At 40.6% G+C, this 19398-nt stretch overlaps 1 protein-coding gene across 2 annotated transcripts in view; it reads left to right on the forward strand.

Moving 5' to 3' along the window:
* tbx20 (T-box transcription factor 20) overlaps positions 1-19398 on the forward strand; it is an 87156-nt gene that overhangs the window by 31146 nt on the left and 36612 nt on the right. For both annotated transcript variants that reach the window (XM_072466858.1, XM_072466859.1), the window contains exon 5: positions 19262-19398. This exon is cut by the window's right edge and continues 22 nt beyond it. In XM_072466858.1, the coding sequence (XP_072322959.1) occupies positions 19262-19398 (137 nt within the window). The remainder of the gene's footprint in view (positions 1-19261) is intronic.

Here is a 19398-nt window from a genome sequence, read left to right on the forward strand (position 1 = left end):
ATGATAGAGATTGTCTGTGTAAGTCTGACTTCAATAGGATAAGAGTGATTGTGTAAATCTGACTGGACGTTGAGAAAGATTTTCCATGTGTATTTGACTTCAATATAATAAAGATTGTTGGTGTAAATCTGACTGGAAGATGAGAAAAATTGTCTGTGTTTATTTGACTTCACTATGATAGAGATTGTCTGTGTAAATCTGACTGGAATATGAAAGATTGCCTGTGTAAATCTGACTGGAATATGAAAGATTGTCTGTGTAAATCTGGCTACAATGAGACAGATTTTCCGTGTAAATCAAACTATAGTATGATAGAGATAGTCTGTGTAAATCTGACTGGAAGATGAGAAAGATTGTCTATGTATATTTGACTTCAATTTGATAGAGATTGTGTGTAAATCTGACTGCAAGATTAAATAGATTGTTTGTGTAAACCTGACTGGAATGTGATAGAGATTGTCTGTCTAAATCTGACTGGAATGTGATAGAGATTGTCTGTCTAAATCTGACTTCAATAAGATAAGAGTGATTTTGTGAATCTGACTGGAAGTTGAGAAAGATTTTCTGTGTATATTTGACTTCAATATGATAAAGTTTGTCTGTGTAAATCTCACTGGAAGATGAGAAAGATTGTTTGTGTAAATCTGATTTGAAGACGAGAAAGGGTGCCTGCGTGAATCTCACTGGAATATCAGAAAGATTGTGTAAATCTGACGAAAATATGAGAAAGGTTGTCTATGTATATTTGACTTCAATATGATAGAGATTGGCTGTGTAAATCTGACTTCACTAAGACAGAGATTTTCCACGTAAATCAGACTAATATATGATAGAGTTTGTCGGTGTAAATCTGACTGGAAGATGAGAAAGATTGTCTGTGTAAATCAAACTAAAATATGATAGAGATTGTCTGTGTAAATTGTATGTCAAAAACATAGAGAATGTCTGTGAAAATCTGACTGGAATATGATAGAGATAGTCTGTGTAAACCTAACTTCAATAAGATAAGAGTGATTGTGTATATCTGACTGGAAGTTGAGAAAGATTGTCTGTGTAAATCTGACTACAATAAGACAGAGACTTTCCGTGTAAATCAGACTATAGTATGATAGAGTTTGACTGTGTAAATCTGACTGGAATATGATAGAGATTGTCTATGTAAATCTGACAGGAAGATGAGAAAGATTGCCTGTGTAAATCAAACAAAAATATGATAGAAATTGTCTGTGTAAATCTGACTGGAATATGAGAAAGATTGTTTGCGTAAATCTGACTTCAATATGATCGAGGTTGTTTGTATAAATCTGACTGGAATATGAGAGAGATTGTTTGCGTTAATCTGACATGGAATATGATAAGGATTGTGCAATTCTGACTTCAAAGAGATAGAGATTGTGCAAATCTGACTGGAAGATGAGAAGGATTATCTGTGTAAATCTGTCTTCAATATGATAGAGATTTGTTTGTGTAATCTGTATTCAATATGATAGAAATTGTCAGTTCAAATCAGACTGGAATATGAGAAAGATTGTGTAAATCTGACTTCAATAAGATAAGAGTGATTGTGTGAATCTGACTGGAACATGATAGTGATTGTCTGTATAAATCTAACTTCAATAAGATAGTGATTGTGTAAATCTGACTGGAATATGACAGAGATTGTCTGTGTAAATCTAACTTCAATAAGAGAGTGATTGTGTAAATCTGACTGGAATATGATAGTGATTGTCTGTGTAAATCTGACTGGTATATGATAGAGATTGTCTGTGTAAATCTGACTTCAATCAGATAAGAGTGGTTGTGTGAATCTGACTGGAAGTTGAGAAAGATTTTCCATGTGTATTTGACTTCAATATAACAAAGATTGTCGGTGTAAATCTGATTGCAAGATTAGATAGATTGTTAGTGGAAATCTGACTGCAAGATTTGAAAGGTTGTCTGTGTAAATCAAACTAAAATATGATAGAGATTGTCTGTGTAAATCTGACTGGGAGTTGAGAAACGTTGTCTGTGTAAATCTGACTTCAGTAGGGTAGAGATTGTCTGTGTTAACCTGACTTCAATATGGCAGAGATTGTCTACGTTAATCTGACTTCAATACGATAGCGATTGTCTGTGTAAATTTGACTTCAGTATGATAGCGATTGTCTGTGTAAATCTGACTGGAACATGAGAGAGATTATCTGTGTATATCTGACTGGAAGATGAGAAAGATTGTCTGTGTAAATCTGACTTCATTAGATAGAGATTGTCAGTGTAAATCTGACTTCATTAGATAGAGATTGTCTGTGTAAATCTGACTTCAATGAAATAGAGATTCTCTGTGTAAATCACACTGGAAGATGAGAAAGATTGTTCGTGTAAATCACACTTGAAGACGAGAAAGGGTGTCTGCAAAAATCTCACTGGAATATCAGAAAGATTGTGTAAATCTGACGAAAATATGAGAAAGATTGTCTATGTATATTTGACTTCAATATGATAGAGATTGTCTGTGTAAGTCTGACTTCAATAGGATAAGAGTGATTGTGTAAATCTGACTGGACGTTGAGAAAGATTTTCCATGTGTATTTGACTTCAATATAATAAAGATTGTTGGTGTAAATCTGACTGGAAGATGAGAAAAATTGTCTGTGTTTATTTGACTTCACTATGATAGAGATTGTCTGTGTAAATCTGACTGGAATATGAAAGATTGCCTGTGTAAATCTGACTGGAATATGAAAGATTGTCTGTGTAAATCTGGCTACAATGAGACAGATTTTCCGTGTAAATCAAACTATAGTATGATAGAGATAGTCTGTGTAAATCTGACTGGAAGATGAGAAAGATTGTCTATGTATATTTGACTTCAATTTGATAGAGATTGTGTGTAAATCTGACTGCAAGATTAAATAGATTGTTTGTGTAAACCTGACTGGAATGTGATAGAGATTGTCTGTCTAAATCTGACTGGAATGTGATAGAGATTGTCTGTCTAAATCTGACTTCAATAAGATAAGAGTGATTTTGTGAATCTGACTGGAAGTTGAGAAAGATTTTCTGTGTATATTTGACTTCAATATGATAAAGTTTGTCTGTGTAAATCTCACTGGAAGATGAGAAAGATTGTTTGTGTAAATCTGATTTGAAGACGAGAAAGGGTGCCTGCGTGAATCTCACTGGAATATCAGAAAGATTGTGTAAATCTGACGAAAATATGAGAAAGGTTGTCTATGTATATTTGACTTCAATATGATAGAGATTGGCTGTGTAAATCTGACTTCACTAAGACAGAGATTTTCCACGTAAATCAGACTAATATATGATAGAGTTTGTCGGTGTAAATCTGACTGGAAGATGAGAAAGATTGTCTGTGTAAATCAAACTAAAATATGATAGAGATTGTCTGTGTAAATTGTATGTCAAAAACATAGAGAATGTCTGTGAAAATCTGACTGGAATATGATAGAGATAGTCTGTGTAAACCTAACTTCAATAAGATAAGAGTGATTGTGTATATCTGACTGGAAGTTGAGAAAGATTGTCTGTGTAAATCTGACTACAATAAGACAGAGACTTTCCGTGTAAATCAGACTATAGTATGATAGAGTTTGACTGTGTAAATCTGACTGGAATATGATAGAGATTGTCTATGTAAATCTGACAGGAAGATGAGAAAGATTGCCTGTGTAAATCAAACAAAAATATGATAGAAATTGTCTGTGTAAATCTGACTGGAATATGAGAAAGATTGTTTGCGTAAATCTGACTTCAATATGATCGAGGTTGTTTGTATAAATCTGACTGGAATATGAGAGAGATTGTTTGCGTTAATCTGACATGGAATATGATAAGGATTGTGCAATTCTGACTTCAAAGAGATAGAGATTGTGCAAATCTGACTGGAAGATGAGAAGGATTATCTGTGTAAATCTGTCTTCAATATGATAGAGATTTGTTTGTGTAATCTGTATTCAATATGATAGAAATTGTCAGTTCAAATCAGACTGGAATATGAGAAAGATTGTGTAAATCTGACTTCAATAAGATAAGAGTGATTGTGTGAATCTGACTGGAACATGATAGTGATTGTCTGTATAAATCTAACTTCAATAAGATAGTGATTGTGTAAATCTGACTGGAATATGACAGAGATTGTCTGTGTAAATCTAACTTCAATAAGAGAGTGATTGTGTAAATCTGACTGGAATATGATAGTGATTGTCTGTGTAAATCTGACTGGTATATGATAGAGATTGTCTGTGTAAATCTGACTTCAATCAGATAAGAGTGGTTGTGTGAATCTGACTGGAAGTTGAGAAAGATTTTCCATGTGTATTTGACTTCAATATAACAAAGATTGTCGGTGTAAATCTGATTGCAAGATTAGATAGATTGTTAGTGGAAATCTGACTGCAAGATTTGAAAGGTTGTCTGTGTAAATCAAACTAAAATATGATAGAGATTGTCTGTGTAAATCTGACTGGGAGTTGAGAAACGTTGTCTGTGTAAATCTGACTTCAGTAGGGTAGAGATTGTCTGTGTTAACCTGACTTCAATATGGCAGAGATTGTCTACGTTAATCTGACTTCAATACGATAGCGATTGTCTGTGTAAATTTGACTTCAGTATGATAGCGATTGTCTGTGTAAATCTGACTGGAACATGAGAGAGATTATCTGTGTATATCTGACTGGAAGATGAGAAAGATTGTCTGTGTAAATCTGACTTCATTAGATAGAGATTGTCAGTGTAAATCTGACTTCATTAGATAGAGATTGTCTGTGTAAATCTGACTTCAATGAAATAGAGATTCTCTGTGTAAATCACACTGGAAGATGAGAAAGATTGTTCGTGTAAATCACACTTGAAGACGAGAAAGGGTGTCTGCAAAAATCTCACTGGAATATCAGAAAGATTGTGTAAATCTGACGAAAATATGAGAAAGATTGTCTATGTATATTTGACTTCAATATGATAGAGATTGTCTGTGTAAGTCTGACTTCAATAGGATAAGAGTGATTGTGTAAATCTGACTGGACGTTGAGAAAGATTTTCCATGTGTATTTGACTTCAATATAATAAAGATTGTTGGTGTAAATCTGACTGGAAGATGAGAAAAATTGTCTGTGTTTATTTGACTTCACTATGATAGAGATTGTCTGTGTAAATCTGACTGGAATATGAAAGATTGCCTGTGTAAATCTGACTGGAATATGAAAGATTGTCTGTGTAAATCTGGCTACAATGAGACAGATTTTCCGTGTAAATCAAACTATAGTATGATAGAGATAGTCTGTGTAAATCTGACTGGAAGATGAGAAAGATTGTCTATGTATATTTGACTTCAATTTGATAGAGATTGTGTGTAAATCTGACTGCAAGATTAAATAGATTGTTTGTGTAAACCTGACTGGAATGTGATAGAGATTGTCTGTCTAAATCTGACTGGAATGTGATAGAGATTGTCTGTCTAAATCTGACTTCAATAAGATAAGAGTGATTTTGTGAATCTGACTGGAAGTTGAGAAAGATTTTCTGTGTATATTTGACTTCAATATGATAAAGTTTGTCTGTGTAAATCTCACTGGAAGATGAGAAAGATTGTTTGTGTAAATCTGATTTGAAGACGAGAAAGGGTGCCTGCGTGAATCTCACTGGAATATCAGAAAGATTGTGTAAATCTGACGAAAATATGAGAAAGGTTGTCTATGTATATTTGACTTCAATATGATAGAGATTGGCTGTGTAAATCTGACTTCACTAAGACAGAGATTTTCCACGTAAATCAGACTAATATATGATAGAGTTTGTCGGTGTAAATCTGACTGGAAGATGAGAAAGATTGTCTGTGTAAATCAAACTAAACTATGATAGAGATTGTCTGTGTAAATTGTATGTCAAAAACATAGAGAATGTCTGTGAAAATCTGACTGGAATATGATAGAGATAGTCTGTGTAAACCTAACTTCAATAAGATAAGAGTGATTGTGTATATCTGACTGGAAGTTGAGAAAGATTGTCTGTGTAAATCTGACTACAATAAGACAGAGACTTTCCGTGTAAATCAGACTATAGTATGATAGAGTTTGACTGTGTAAATCTGACTGGAATATGATAGAGATTGTTCGTGTAAATCTGATTTGAAGACGAGAAAGGGTGTCTGCAAAAATCTCACTGGAATATCAGAAAGATTGTGTAAATCTGACGAAAATATGAGAAAGATTGTCTATGTATATTTGACTTCAATATGATAGAGATTGTCTGTGTAAGTCTGACTTCAATAGGATAAGAGTGATTGTGTAAATCTGACTGGACGTTGAGAAAGATTTTCCATGTGTATTTGACTTCAATATAATAAAGATTGTTGGTGTAAATCTGACTGGAAGATGAGAAAGATTGTCTTTGTAAATCTGACTGGAATATGAAAGATTGCCTGTGTAAATCTGACTGGAATATGAAAGATTGTCTGTGTAAATCTGGCTACAATGAGACAGATTTTCCGTGTAAATCAAACTATAGTATGATAGAGATTGTCTGTGTAAATCTGACTGGAAGATGAGAAAGATTGTCTGTGTTTATTTGACTTCACTATGATAGAGATTGTCTGTGTAAATCTGACTGGAATATGAAAGATTGCCTGTGTAAATCTGACTGGAATATGAAAGATTGTCTGTGTAAATCTGGCTACAATGAGACAGATTTTCCGTGTAAATCAAACTATAGTATGATAGAGATTGTCTGTGTAAATCTGACTGGAAGATGAGAAAGATTGTCAATGTATGTTTGACTTCAATATGATGGAGATTGTCTGTGTAAATCTGACTTCAATATAATGGAGATTGTCTGTGTAAATCTGACTGGAAGATGAGAAAGATTGTCAATGTATGTTTGACTTCAATAGGATAGCGATTGTCTGTGTAAATCTGACTTCAATATGATGGAGATTGTCTATGTTAATCTGACTTCAATAAGATAGGAGTGATTGTGTAAATCTGATTGGAAGCTGAGAAAGATTGCCTATGTATATTTGACTTCAATATAATAGAAATTGTCTGTGTAAATCTGACTGGAAGATGAGAAGTATTGTCTGTGTAAATTTGACTTCAGCATGATAGCGATTGTCTGTGTAAATCGGATTTCAATAAGACAGTGTATGTCTGTGTAAATCTGACTTCAATGAGATAGAGATTCTCTGTGTAAATCTGACTTCAATGAGATAGAGATTCTCTGTGTAAATCTCACTGGAATATCAGAAAGATTGTGTAAATCTGACAAAAATATGAGAAAGATTGTCTATGTATATTTGACTTCAATATGATAGAGATTGTCTGTGTAAATCTGACTTCAATATGATGGAGATTGTCTGTGTAAACCTAACTTCAATAAGATAAGAGTGATTGTGTAAATCTGACTGGAAGTTGAGAAAGATTGTCTATGTATATTTCTATTCAATATGATAGAGATTGTCTGTGTAAATCTGACTTCAATCAGATAGAGATACTCTGAGGTAATCTCACTGCAAGATGAGAAAGATTGCGTAAATCTGACTGGAATATGAGAAAGATTGCGTAAATCTGTCTGGAATTTGAGAAAGATTGTCTGCGTAAATCGGACTGGAAGATGAGAGAGGTTGTGTAAACATGACGAAAATATGAGAAAGATTGTCTCTGCATCTTTGACGGCAATAAGATAGAGATTGGCTCTGTAAATTGTGCGTCAATATGATAGAGATTGGCTGTGTAAATCTGACTGGAATATGAAAGACTGTCTGTGTAAATCTGACCACAATAAAACAGAGATTTTCCATGTAAATCAGACTTTAGTAGATAGAGTTTGTCTGTGTAAATCTGACTGGAAGATGAGAAAGATTGTCTGTGTTAATCTGACTTCAATATGCTAGCGATTGTCTGTGTAAATTTGACTTCAGTATGATAGCGATTGTCAGTGTAAATCTGCCTGGAAGATGAGAAAGATTGTCTATGTATATTTGACTGGAATATGATAGAGAATGTCTGTGTAAATCTGACTTCAATAAGATAGTGATTGTGTAAATCTGACTGGAATATGATAGAGATTGTCTGTGTAAATCTGACTTCAATAACATAAGTGAGCGTGTGTAAATCTGACTTCAATCAGATAGAGATTATCTGTGTAAACCTCCCTGGAAAATGATAGAGATTGTTTGTATAAATATGACTAAAATTTGAGAAAGATTGTCTATGTATATTTGACTTCAATATGATAGAGATTGTCTGTGTAAATGTGACTGGAATATGTGAAAGATTGTCTGTGTAAATGTGACTTCAGTAAGGTAGAGATTGTCTGTGACCTACGCTCGGGTTGTCTCGGAGGTGGCTTCGACTTTCTCGGGGAAAATTAAAATGTCAGCAGCAGCAATCCGTAGGGGGGGTGAGTGCTTTATTGGGATGATGTGGGAAGACTGGGTCGCGTGGGATAATGTCTAATTAATTGTTATTGTATATTCTCTTTTTACACTATGTTAATGTTCACTCTAGTTTGTTTTGTTATTATTGTTACTACTGTTTTTTTATGAAAATTCTGCAAAACCTTAATAAAAATACTTTTTTTAAAAAAGAAAGAGATTGTCTGTGTAAATCTGACTGGAAGATGAGAAAGATTGTCTGTGTGACTCTGACAGGAATATGATAAAGATTGTGTGAATCTGACTTCAAAGTGATAAAGATTGTTTGTGTAAATCTGACTGGAAGGTGAGAGAGATTGTGTAAATATGACTAAAACATGAGAAAAATTGTCTTTGTATATTTGACTTCAATATGACAGAGATTGTCTGTGTAAATCTTACTGGAATGTGATAAAGATTGTCTGTGTAAATTTGGCTTCAACAGATAAGACAGATTGTGTAAATCTGACTTCAATATGATTGTGTGTGTAAATCTGCCTAGAGGTTTAGAAAGATTGTGTAAATCTGACTTCAATAAGATAGAAATTGTCTGTGTAAATCTGACCGGAAGATGTTAGACGTTGTCTCTGGAAATCTGACTTCAATGAGAGAGAGATTGTCTGTGTGAATTGTACGTCAATACGATAGAGATTGTCTCATCAAATCTTTTCTTAAATAAATTTAATTACCCAATTATTTTTTCCAATTAAGGGGCAATTTAGCGTGGCCAATCCACCTACTCTGCACATTTTTGGGTTGTGGGGGCGAAACCCACGCAGACACGGGGAGAATGTGCAAACTCCACACGGACAGTGACCCAGAGCCGGGATCGAACCTGGGACCGCAGCGCCGTGAGGCAGCTGTGCTAACCACTAGGCCACCGTCCTGCCCTGTCTCCGCAAATCTGACTGGAAGATGAGAAAGATTGTCTGTGTAAATCTGACTTAAATTCGATAGAGATTGTCTGTGTAAATTGTCCTCCAATATGATGGAGATTGTGCAAATCTGACTTCAATTTGTAGAGGTTGTGTAAATGTGACTGGAATATGATAGAGGTTGTCTGTGTAAATCTGACTGGAAGATGGGAAACGTTGATCTGGTTCTGCTCGGAGCCAGCAATAAATCGCCATTTTTTCCATGGGATTATGAGGGCGTTTTCCTTCCTTTCCTGGGATAAGCAAGGACCCTGGCTTTCAACTTCATTTTCATTCCTTCTTTTATATTGGGAACTGGGAAACAATTCAAATTGATTCAGCTTTCACACTGTGCGATGAGCTAGTGGACCCCATTCACTGTGAATCAACTGTAACTATTATTCATCTCTGCTTCCAATACGCCCGGAACATAGACATTGCAATGTGCCACATCACCCACTCCAACTCATCAAAACCCGTGAGAGTTCTTGTTTCAATCTGCAAAGTCTTAAATTAGACAGGTCACTGTGTGTGAGGTACAGGTGTGTTACAAAAAGGTTACTGTGTGTGAGATACAGGTGTGTTACAGGAAGGTTACAATGTGAGTGAGGTACAGGTGTATTACAGACAGGTTACTGTATGAGTGAGGTACAGGTGTGTTACAGACAAGGTACTGTGTGTGTGAGGTACAGGTGTGTTACAGACAGTTTACTGTGTGTGAGGTAAAGGTGTGTTACAGACAGGTTACTGTGTGTGTGAGGTACAGGTGTGTTACAGACAAGGTACTGTGTGTGTGAGGTACAGGTGTGTTACAGACAAGTTACTGTGTGTGTGAGGTACAGGTGAGTTACAGACAGGTTACTGTGTGTGTGTGAGGTACAGGTGTGTTACAGACAAGTTACTGTGTGTGTGAGGTACAGGTGTATTACAGGCAGGTTACAGTGTGTGAGGTAAAGGTGTGTTACAGAGAGGTTACCGTGTGTGTCAGGTACAGGTGTTTTACAGATAGGTTACATTGTGTGTGAGGTACAGGTGTGTGACAGACAGGTTACTGTATGTGAGGTACAGGTGTGTTATAGACAGGTGTGTTACAGATAGGTTATTGTGTGTGTGAGGTACAGGTGTGTTACAGACAGGTTACTGTGTGTGTGAGGTACAGGTGTGTTACAGACAGGTTAATGTGTGTGAGGTACAGGTGTGTTATAGACAGGTGTGTTACAGATAGGTTATTGTGTGTGTGAGGTACAGGTGTGTTACAGACAGGTGACTGTATGTGTGAGATACAGGTGTGTTGCTGACAGGTTACTGTGTATGAGGTACAAGTGTGTTATATACAGGTTACTGTGTGCGTGAGGTACAGGTGTGTTACAGACAGGTTACTGTGTGTGTGAGGTGCAGGTGTTTTACAGACAAGTTACTGTGTGTGTGAGGTACAGGTGTGTTACAGACAGGTTACTGTGTGTGTGAGGTACAGGTGTGTTACAGACAGGTTACTGTGTGTGTGAGGTACAGGTGTGTTACAGACAGGTTACTGTGTGTGTGAGGTACAGGTGTGTTACAGACAGGTTACTGTGTGGGTGAGGTACAGGTGTGTTACAGACAGGTTACTGTGTGCGTGAGGTACAGGTGTGTTACAGATAGGTTACTGTGTGTGTGAGGTACACGTGTGTTACAGACAGGTTACTGTGTGCGTGAGGTACAGGTGTGTTACAGATAGGTTACTGTGTGTGTGAGGTACACGTGTGTTACAGACAGGTTACTGTGTGTGTGAGGTACAGGTGTATTACAGACAAGTTAATGTGCGTGAGGTAAGGGTGTGTTACAGACAAGTTAATGTGTGTGAGGTAAGGGTGTGTTACAGACAGGTTACTGTGTGTGTGAGGTACAGGTGTTTTACAGATAGGTTAAATTGAGTGTGAGGTACAGGTGTGTTATAGACAAGTTACTGTGTGTGTGAGGTACAGGTGTGTTACAGACAGGTTACTGTGTGTGTGAGGTAAGGGTGTGTTACAGACAGGTTACTGTGTGTGAGGTACAGGTGTGTTACAGACAGGTTACAGTGTGGGTGATGTACAGGTGTGTTACAGACAGGTTACTGTGTGGGTGAGGTACAGGTGTGTTACAGACAGGTTATCGTGTGGGTGAGGTACAGGTGTGTTACAGACAGGTTACTGTGTGGGTGATGTACAGGTGTGTTACAGACAGGTTACTGTGTGTGTGATGTACAGGTGTGTCACAGACAGGTTACTGTGTGGGTGATGTACAGGTGTGTTACAGACAGGTTACTGTGTGCGTGAGGTACAGGTGTGTTACAGACAGGTTACTGTGTGTGTGAGGTACAGGTGTGTTACAGACAGGTTACTGTGTGTGTGAGGTACAGGTGTGTTACAGACAGGTTACGGTGTGTGTGATGTACAGGTGTGTTACAGACAGGTTATTGTGTGGGTGAGGTACAGGTGTGTTACAGACAGGTTACTGTGTGTGTGAGGTACAGGTGAGTTACAGACAGGTTACTGTGTGTGTGATGTACAGGTGTGTTACAGACAGGTTACTGTGTGTGTGAGGTACAGGTGAGTTACAGACAGGTTACTGTGTGTGTGAGGTACAGGTGTGTTACAGACAGGTTACTGTGTGTGTGAGGTACAGGTGTGTTACAGACAGGTTACTGTGTGGGTGATGTACAGGTGTGTTACAGACAGGTTACTGTGTGTGTGAGGTACAGGTGAGTTACAGACAGGTTACTGTGTGTGTGAGGTACAGGTGTGTTACAGACAGGTTACTGTGTGGGTGATGTACAGGTGTGTTACAGACAGGTTACTGTGTGTGATGTACAGGTGTGTTACAGACAGGTTACTGTGTGTGTGAGGCACAGGTGTGTTACAGTCAGGTTATTGTGTGGGTGATGTACAGGTGTGTTACAGACAGGTTACTGTGTGTGTGAGGTACAGGTGTGTTACAGACAGGTTACTGTGTGGGTGATGTACAGGTGTGTTACAGACAGGTTACTGTGTGTGATGTACAGGTGTGTTACAGACAGGTTACTGTGTGTGTGAGGTACAGGTGTGTTACAGTCAGGTTATTGTGTGGGTGATGTACAGGTGTGTTACAGACAGGTTACTGTGTGTGTGAGGTACGGAATGTGTTACAGACAGGTTACTGTGTGGGTGATGTACAGGTGTGTTACAGACAGGTTACTGTGTGAGTGAGGTACAGGTGTGTTACAGACATGTTAATGTGTGGGTGATGTACAGGTGTGTTACAGACAGGTTACTGTGTGGGTGATGTACAGGTGTGTTACAGACAGGTTACAGTGTGTGTGAGGTACAGGTGTGTTACAGACAGGTTACTGTGTGTGTGAGGTACAGGTGTGTTACAGACAGGTTACTGTATGTGTGAGGTACAGGTGTGTTACAGACAGGTTATTGTGTGGGTGAGGTACAGGTGTGTTACAGACAGGTTACTGTGTGTGTGATGTACAGGTGTGTTACAGACAGGTTACTGTGTGGGTGATGTACAAGTGTGTTACAGACAGGTTACTGTGTGAGTGAGGTACAGGTGTGTTACAGACAGGTTACTGTGTGCGTGAGGTACAGGTGTGTTACAGACAGGTTACTGTGTGTGTGATGTACAGGTGTGTTACAGACAAGTTACTGTGTCGGTGAGGTATCATAGATCATAGAATCATAGAAGTTTACAGCATGGAAACAGGCCATTCGGCCCAACCAGTCCATGCCGCCCAGTTTTTACCATTAAGCTAGTCCCAGTTGCCCGCACTTGGCCCATAACCCTCTATACCCATCTTACCCATGTAACTATCTAAATGCTTTTTAAAAGACACAATTGTACCCGCCTCTACTACTACCTCTGGCAGCCCATTCCAGACACTCACTACCCTCTGAGTGAAGAAATTGCCCCTCTGGGCCCTTCTGAATCTCTCCCCTCTCACCTTAAACCTATGCCCTCTAGTTTTAGACTCCCCTACCTTTGGGAAAAGATGTTGACTATCTACCTTATCTATGCCCCTCATTATTTTATAGACCTCTATAAGATCACCCCTAAGCCTCCTACGCTCCAGGGAAAAAAGTCCCAGTCTATCCAGCCTCTCCTTATAACTCAAACCATCAAGTCCCGGTAACATCCTAGTAAATCTTTTCTGCACTCTTTCCAGTTTAATAATATCCTTTCTATAATAGGGTGACCAGAACTGCACACAGTATTCCAAGTGTGGCCGTACCAATGTCTTGTACAACTTCAACAAGACGTCCCAACTCCTGTATTCAATGTTCTGACCAATGAAACCAAGCATGCCAAATGCCTTCTTCACCACCCTGTCCACCTGCGACTCTACCTTCAAGGAGCTATGAACCTGTACTCCTAGATCTCTTTGTTCTGTAACTCTCCCCAACGCCATACCATTAACTGAGTAGGTCCTGGCCTGATTTGATCTGCCAAAATGCATCACCTCACATTTATCTAAATTAAACTCCATCTGCCATTCTTCGGCCCACTGGCCTAATTGATCAAGATCCCGTTGCAATCCTAGATAACCTTCTTCACTATCCACTGTGCCACCAGTCTTGGTGTCATCTGCAAACTTACTAACCATGCCTCCTAAATTCTCATCCAAATCATTAATATAAATCACAAATAACAGTGAACCCAGCACCGATCCCTGAGGCACACCACTGGTCACAGGCCTCCAGTTTGAAAAACAACCCTCTACAACCACCCTCTGCCTTCTGTCGTCCAGCCAATTTTGAATCCAATTGGCAACCTCACCCTGGATCCCGTGAGCTTTAACCTTCTGCAACAACCTACCATGCGGTACCTTGTCAAAGGCTTTGCTAAAGTCCATGTAGACAACGTCTACTGCACTGCCCTCATCTACCTTCTTGGTCACCCCCTCAAAAAACTCAATCAAATTTGTGAGACATGATTTTCCATGCACAAAGCCATGCTGACTGCCCCGAATCAGTCCTTGCCTCTCTAAATGCTTGTAGATCCTGTCTCTCAGAATATCTTCGAGCAACTTACCTACTACAGACGTTAGGCTCACCGGTCTGTAGTTCCCAGGCTTTTCCCTGCTGCCCTTCTTAAACAAGGGCACAACATTCGCCACTCTCCAATCTTCAGGCACCTCACCTGTGGCTGCCGATGCTTCAAATATCTCTGTTAGGGGACCCGCAATTTCCTCCCTAGCCTCCCACAACATCCTGGGATACATTTCATCAGGTCCCGGGGATTTATCTACCTTGATGCGCTTTAAGACTTCCAGCACCTCCTCCTCTGTAATATGCACACTTCTCAAGACATCACTATTTATTTCCCTTAGTTTCCTAACATCCATGCCTTTCTCCACCGTGAATACCGATGAGAAATATTCATTCAGGATCTCACCCAACTCTTGTGGCTCTGCACATAGATGTCCTTGTTGATCCTTAAGAGGCCCTACTCTGTCCCTAGTTACTCTTTTCCCCTTTATGTATCTGTAGAATCTCTTTGGATTCTCCCTTGAATTATTTGCCAAAGCAATTTCATGTCCCCTTTTTGCCCTCCTGATTTCCCTCTTAACTCTATTTCGACAATCTCTATACTCTTCAAGGGATCCACTTGATCCCAGTCGCTTATGTACGTCATATGCCTCCTTCTTCTTTTTGACCAGAGTCTCAATATCTCGAGTCATCCAGGGTTCCCTACTTCTACCAGCCTTGCCCTTCACTCTAAAGGGAATGTGCTTACCCTGCACCCTGGTTAACACATTTTTAAAAGCCTCCCATTTACCAGCCGTCCCTTTGCCTGCCAACAGTCTCCTCCAATCTACCTCTGCAAGTTCCTGTCTGATACCATCAAAATTGGCCTTGCCCCAATTAAGAATTTTAACTCTTGGGCCAGACCTATCATTCTCCATAGCTATCTTAAAACTAATGGAGTTATGGTCACTTGTCCCAAAGTGATCCCTCACTAACACTTCTGTCACTTGCCCTTCCTTATTTCCCAAGACGAGGTCAAGTTTTGCCCCCTCTCTAGTCGGTCCATCCACATACTGAATGAGAAATTCCTCCTGAATACACTCAACAAATTTCCCTCCATCCAAGCCCCTAATGCTATGGCTGTCCCAGTCAATGTTGGGAAAGTTAAAGTCCCCTACTACTACCACCCTATTATTCTTGCAGCTATCTGTAATCTCCTTACATATTTGCTCCTCAATTTCCCGCTGACTATTTGGGGGCCTGTAGTACAGTCCTACCAAGGTGATCTCTCCCTTCTTATTTTTCAGTTCCACCCATATAGACTCAGTGGGCGAACCCTCGGATATATCCCCTCTAAGTACTGCCGTGATGTTCTCCCTAATCAAAAACGCCACTCCCCCTCCTCTCTTACCTCCTGTTCTATCCTTTCTATAGCATCTGTACCCCGGAACATTGAGCTGCCAGTCCTGCCCCTCCCTTAGCCATGTTTCAGTCATAGCTATAATATCCCAGTCCCATGTGCCCGTCCATGCCCTGAGTTCATCCGCTTTGCCCGTCAGGCCCCTTGCATTGAAATAAATGCAGTTTAATGTAGACCTTCCTTGCTCTCTGCCCTGCTTTCTCTGGTCATGCTTTACACACTCTCCCTTCCTGCCTTTTGTTTCTGTCCCCACTGACTTCCTACATCGGTTCCCATCCCCCTGCCACATTAGTTTAAACCCTCCCCAACTGCACTAGCAAACACACCCCCGAGAACATTGGTTCCGGTCCCACCCAGATGCAGACCGTCCGATTTGTACAGGTCCCACCTCCCCCAGAACCGGTCCCAATGTCCCAGGAATTTGAAACCCTCCCTCTTGCACCATCTCTCAAGCCACGTATTCATCCTAGCTATCCTGTCATTCCTACTCTGACTATCACGTGGCACTGGTAGCAATCCTGAGATTACTACCTTTGAGGTCCTACTTTTTAGTTTAACTCCTAACTCCCTAAATTCAGCTTGTAGGACCTCATCCCGTTTTTTACCTATATCGTTGGTGCCTCTATGCACCACGACAGCTGGCTGTTCACCCCCCCCCCCCCCCCCCTCCAGAATGCCCTGCAGCCGCTCCGAGACATCCTTGACCCTTGCACCAGGGAGGCAACATACCAACCTGGATTCTCGTTTGCGTCCACAGAAACGCCTGTCTATTCCCCTTACAATTGAATCCCCTATCACTATAGCTCTGCCACTCTTTTTCCCGCCCTTCTGTGCAGCAGAGCCAGCCACGGTGCCATGAACCTGGCTGCTGCCACCTTCCCCTGGTGAGCCATCTCCCCCAACAGTTTCCAAAACGGTAAATCTGTTTTGGAGGGAGATGACCGCAGGGGACCCCTGCACTGCCTTCCTACACTTCCTCTGTCTGTTGGTCACCCATTCCCTATCTGCCTCAGTAATTTTAATCTGCGGTGTGGCCAACTCACTGAATGTGCTATCCACAACTTCCTCAGCATCGCTGAGGAACAGGTGTGTTACAGACAGGTTACTGTGTGTGTGAGGTACAGGTGTGTTACAGACAGGTTACTGTGTGAGTGAGGTACAGGTGTGTTACAGACAGGTTACTGTGTGGGTGATGTACAGGTGTGTTACAGACAGGTTACTGTGTGTGATGTACAGGTGTGTTACAGACAGGTTACTGTGTGGGTGAGGTACAGGTGTGTTACAGACAGGTTACTGTGTGGGTGATGTACAGGTGTGTTACAGACAGGTTACTGTGTGTGATGTACAGGTGTGTTACAGACAGGTTACTGTGTGGGTGAGGTACAGGTGTGTTACAGACAGGTTACTGTGTGTGTGATGTACAGGTGTGTTACAGACAGGTTACTGTGTGGGTGATGTACAGGTGTGTTACAGACAGGTTACTGTGTGCGTAGGTACAGGTGTGTTACAGACAGGTTACTGTGTGCGTAGGTACAGGTGTGTTACAGACAGGTTACTGTGTGGGTGATGTACAGGTGTGTTACAGACAGGTTACTGTGTGTGATGTACAGGTGTATTACAGACAGGTTATTGTGTGGGTGAGGTACAGGTGTGTTACAGACACGTTACTGTGTGGGTGATGTACAGGTGTGTTACATACACGTTACTGTGTGAGTGATGTACAGGTGTGTTACAGACAGGTTACTGTGTGTGTGAGGTACAGGTGTGTTACAGACAGGTTACTGTGTGTGTGATGTACAGGTGTGTTACAGACAGGTTACTGTGTGGGTGATGTACAGGTGTGTTACAGACAGGTTACTGTGTGTGTGATGTACAGGTGTGTTACAGACAGGTTACTGTGTGCGTGAGGTACAGGTGTGTTACAGACAGGTTACTGTGTGTGTGAGGTACAGGTGTGTTACAGACAGGTTACTGTGTGAGTGATGTACAGGTGTGTTACAGACAGGTTACTGTGTGTGTGATGTACAGGTGTGTTACAGACAGGTTACTGTGTGTGTGAGATACAGGTGTGTTACAGACAGGTTACTGTGTGTGTGAGGTACAGGTGTGTTACATTCATGTTACTTTGTGAGTGATGTACAGGTGTGTTACAGACAGGTTACTGTGTGTGTGATGTACAGGTGTGTTACAGACAGGTTACTGTGTGATTGATGTACAGGTGTGTTACAGACAGGTTACTGTGTGGGTGATGTACAGGTGTGTTACAGACAGGTTACTGTGTGTGATGTACAGGTGTGTTACAGACAGGTTACTGTGTGGGTGATGTACAAGTGTGTTACAGACAGGTTACTGTGTGTGTGATGTACAGGTGTGTTACAGACAGGTTACTGTGTGTGTGATGTACAGGTGTGTTACAGACAGGTTACTGTGTGTGTGAGGAACAGGTGTGTTACAGACAGGTTACTGTGTGCGTGAGGTACAGGTGTGTTACAGACAGGTTACTGTGTGGGTGATGTACAGGTGTGTTACAGACAGGTTACTGTGTGCGTGAGGTACAGGTGTGTTACAGACAGGTTACTGTGTGGGTGATGTACAGGTGTGTTACAGACAGGTTACTGTGTGCGTGAGGTACAGGTGTGTTACAGACAGGTTACTGTGTGGGTGATGTACAGGTGTGTTACAGACAGGTTACTGTGTGTGATGTACAGGTGTATTACAGACAGGCTATTGTGTGGGTGAGGTACAGGTGTGTTACAGACAGGTTACTGTGTGTGTGAGGTACAGGTGTGTTACAGACAGGTTACTGTGTGTGATGTACAGGTGTGTTACGGACAGGTAATTGTGGAAAGTTATCGTTCATTGCCAGTTGCAACTAAATGAATTTCCTCCAATGAATGGAATGAAACAGATTTACACTGGAATATTCCAGAATCTGCTGTCTAATCCAGTGGATGCTACAGTTCGGAGGTGGCACGGTTGCACAGTGGTTAGCACTGTTGCTTCACTACTCCAGGGTCCCAGGTTCGATTCCCGGCTTGGGTCACTGTCTGTGTGGAGTCTGCACATTCTCCCCGTGTCTGCGTGGGTTTCCTCCGGGTGCTCCGGTTTCCTCCCACAGGTCCCGAAAGACGTGCTGTTAGGTGAATTGGACATTCTGAATTCTCCCTCTGTGCACCCGAACAGGTGCCGGAATGTGGCGACTGGGGGCTTTTCACAGTAACTTCACTGCAGTGTTAATGTAAGCCTGCTTGTGACAATAAAGATTATTATTAGAATGGTTTGACCAATCCATTTACATACTGATGTCTGAAAGAACAGGGATTTTCCCGGGGGATCTGGGGGGTTGTAATTCCAGACCCCATTCCGTCTGGGATGGAAATTCCACCTGGGATGGAAATTCCACCTGATGGATCTTGCTGAGTCTGTGAAGATTGCGATTCAGGGGCTCGCTCCTGATTGGCTGAAAATCAGTTATTTCAGATAGCCTCAGAGTCTGTCTTGTGTTGATCCATTGCCGCCTGGCAGTAACTATGATGAATTAATTCCGCAGATTATTCTAAATTCGATGCATAAATACCAACCTCGGGTCCACATCATTAAAAAGAAGGATCACACCGCCTCTCTGGTCAACCTCAAATCCGAGGAATTCCGAACTTTCATCTTCACAGAGACGGTTTTCACCGCAGT

Source organism: Scyliorhinus torazame, chromosome 11 (genome assembly GCF_047496885.1).
Source record: "Scyliorhinus torazame isolate Kashiwa2021f chromosome 11, sScyTor2.1, whole genome shotgun sequence".
NCBI lineage: Eukaryota > Metazoa > Chordata > Chondrichthyes > Carcharhiniformes > Scyliorhinidae > Scyliorhinus > Scyliorhinus torazame.